This window comes from Drosophila miranda (assembly GCF_003369915.1).
Source record: "Drosophila miranda strain MSH22 chromosome Y unlocalized genomic scaffold, D.miranda_PacBio2.1 Contig_Y2_pilon, whole genome shotgun sequence".
Classification (NCBI taxonomy): domain Eukaryota; kingdom Metazoa; phylum Arthropoda; class Insecta; order Diptera; family Drosophilidae; genus Drosophila; species Drosophila miranda.
The window spans coordinates 307,958-310,654 of record NW_022881614.1 but is presented as its reverse complement, the minus strand read 5'-3'; the positions used below and the strand labels follow the sequence as shown (position 1 = coordinate 310,654).

Sequence of the window (2,697 nt, the reverse complement as noted above, 5' to 3'; positions counted from 1 at the left end):
GAGCCAGGCAGCCACCCAAAAGAGGAAGAGCCCAATCGAACGGACAAAGGGCTTCCATTCAGTGTATCGACGTACGCGATGGAGTGCAGAGCTGTTCCCATTCTTCCGAATTACGCCCAAGCCTGGTTCGTATCGCAGTTTACCCAAGACCCTCTCTCCCTGTCTAGAACTAATTAAACCATCTTCCGCCTCTTCCGACTCAGTGGGGATGTGTATATGTCGCCACTTCCACGCAAGAGATCTTTGTGCCACACGCTGTTCGCTTACAGGACTCTAAACGATCCCGTCATCATTTTGATCACCTTGGCCGTAGTCGTCGGCTTTTTCTGCCTGCTGAGCGGCTTCATTCTGATCTGCGTCGTCTCCAAAGCCTGGCAGGACGAGACCTCCGAGGCAATATTGCTAATGGGTAAGTGCTGCATCCCCTTGCATTCCATTCCATTCCATCCCACCCCATCCCGTCCTAATGTATCCATCGGTTGCTTAGGCATTGGTTTCTTCATCACATCCCTGTCCTGTGTATCGTGGAAGCTGACGAGAGCCCAGCGCCTCACCTAGATTGTGGAGGCCATCATTAATCGTGATACGACGGAGGCGGTTTAATTTTAAGCATTAGATGCCCAATTAGTCGGTTCTAAATTATTTATATTCACTAAGCAAGAGAACTCTGTGTACCCAAGCTTATTTCATATATTTATGCAATTATATACTGCATCTGGGCGCTAATGCTGCTACTGGGCCACAGTCCGGGTGATCCAGGGAATGAATCTGGTGACGTCCGTGTAGACTGATGTCTGACCCTCCCCCGTCTCTCCCAGCTCCTTGTGGCCACAGTTTTCGGGGCCGTAGCTCACGATGCCGATCTGCACAAAGCGCTGTTTGCTCTTCTTGTACCAGAAGTTGAAGAGCAAGGGGCCTCCAGAGTCGCCCTTGCAGCTGTCCTGGAGGGAGGCGCTGACGCAGATCTGGTTCTTGGCGATGGATCTGTTCTGCATAGCGATGCAGCTGGCGAGGGGCAGGCGGGATACCCCAGCCTCCATGGGAACATCGGAATCATTCCCATGGGCCGTCTGTCTGCCCCAGCCCGTCACTCGCATAACTTTCGTCGCCAGGATACTCTTTTCCAGCTCTACGTAGAGTGGCAGGCATATGGGATTGATGTGATCTGGCCATAGAAAATACCACGTTACGACATGATATAGGATTTCCACGTGGAGGAAGCGCTTACCCTTAAACACCACGTCCCTCACCAGCTTGACGAGGGCTATATCATTCTTTTGGGTGAATCTCGAGTATCCATCGTGCGGGATGATCTTTTCGATGCCAATGTCCTCGTAGGGCGGCTGACAACTTGTCTTCGAGTCCACAATCCTGCAGTCCACCTCAGAGGTAATATTGTGCTCTCCAAGCCTCACTGCCACGCTGCTCAGATATCAGACTTAAATGATTGGTTGAATGGTTGGACAGAGGCTGAAATCTACTTACGGGAATCCATTGATCATGCAGTGAGCGGCGATTAGGACGAAGCCTGCTTGCGAAAGGAGAGTTAGGACCAGTGAAACGATTCGTTCAGCGATGCAGGAAACCACCACACTGAAATTGGCCCCTTCCCTGGGTGCCGGGTTCTGTAGCATCATACTTGAGCAGAGCCATCCAAGGTCTCGATCCCATCTTAATTTCGCTGCCGCCAAGCACCTTGAGTCTCAAGAACTTGCCGCATGCCTCCTCAGACTGCTGTAGCAGCTCCAGTCCCGTTCCGTTCACGTGCTCTTCGCAGCAGACGAATGCCTACGGATCGTTGAGTGCACATTCCAAAGAGATCATCATGTGACTTACCCTTTTTGGTTGAGCAGCCAGCGTTTTCCTTGATCCTCGTTTCCTCCTCAGTTAGCGGTAATCCTTTCTTAATTTTCGTAAAAAGATCCCTGAGGTAGGCACATTCTCCGAAGTGCTTACACCAGCCAGGCTTGTGCTCAAATGTAACGAGTAACGAAGAGAATCTTCGCACGATGAAGCTGGTGGTCGGCTAACTGAGAAGGAGTCCGCGCTCGCTTCCACGGCTGATCTCTGGTCGGAAATGGGGATGGGTTCTTTGGGGTAACCCTCCAGTTAGGTTGCTTCGCTCCTGCTGGTATTATTTTATTAAAATTCGCGTACTCTTTTTGGTAATGGGAGGGGGACAGACAAGGAAAGGATCGTTAGGGGTACGGAAAGTATAGTGGGGCAAAGATAGTGCAGAGAAGGAGTAGGGATCTACCACCGCGGCGGACATCTCTGTTTTGCTGGCACGGAGTCGTGCCACGCCCACCCTACCATGATCCTGAAAGAGCCAATAATAATATCAGGATCCCTGGAGTGTCCGGTATTGGTCATCCTATTTCGCTCAAGAGCGGCATGGTTCCCCCCAGCGGTAACGTCTAGCACATATTCATCTTAGCAATCATTTTATTAGAAACTATATTCAGATACTATATTCATGTTACAAGAAAAAAGAAACACTAACCGAGAACTCCAAGACAAGGCTAAATGGACAAAAGGAGGAACGAAAAGCGTCACAAGAGATATAGCTATTATTACTAGGGAATATTTAGATAAATAAATACGATAAGTGTAAATAGTTATAAGTGCATATACGATATTTTATAGTGCGATATAAACTAATGATTTTTCCTTAGATAGAAAGATAATACTATAGCG

The 2,697-nt window shown here is 49.1% G+C and overlaps 2 protein-coding genes across 2 annotated transcripts; one reads left to right on the top strand and one right to left on the bottom strand.

The window, feature by feature from the left end:
• LOC108160475 lies at positions 1-626 on the top strand. Its single transcript, XM_017294495.2, has 3 exons — positions 1-125; positions 204-409; positions 488-626. Exons 1-3 carry the CDS (start codon positions 79-81, stop codon positions 556-558), a joined length of 324 nt encoding a protein of 107 aa, XP_017149984.2. The 5' UTR covers positions 1-78; the 3' UTR covers positions 559-626.
• An 89-nt stretch (positions 627-715) lies between these two features.
• Positions 716-1,784, bottom strand: LOC117193364 (serine protease grass-like). The gene is made up of 3 exons (XM_033398081.1): positions 1,486-1,784; positions 1,229-1,422; positions 716-1,165 (listed from the first exon to the last, which is right to left on the bottom strand). Exons 1-3 carry the CDS (start codon positions 1,635-1,637, stop codon positions 732-734), a joined length of 780 nt encoding a protein of 259 aa, XP_033253972.1. The 5' UTR covers positions 1,638-1,784; the 3' UTR covers positions 716-731.
• Positions 1,785-2,697: the final 913 nt, after the last annotated feature.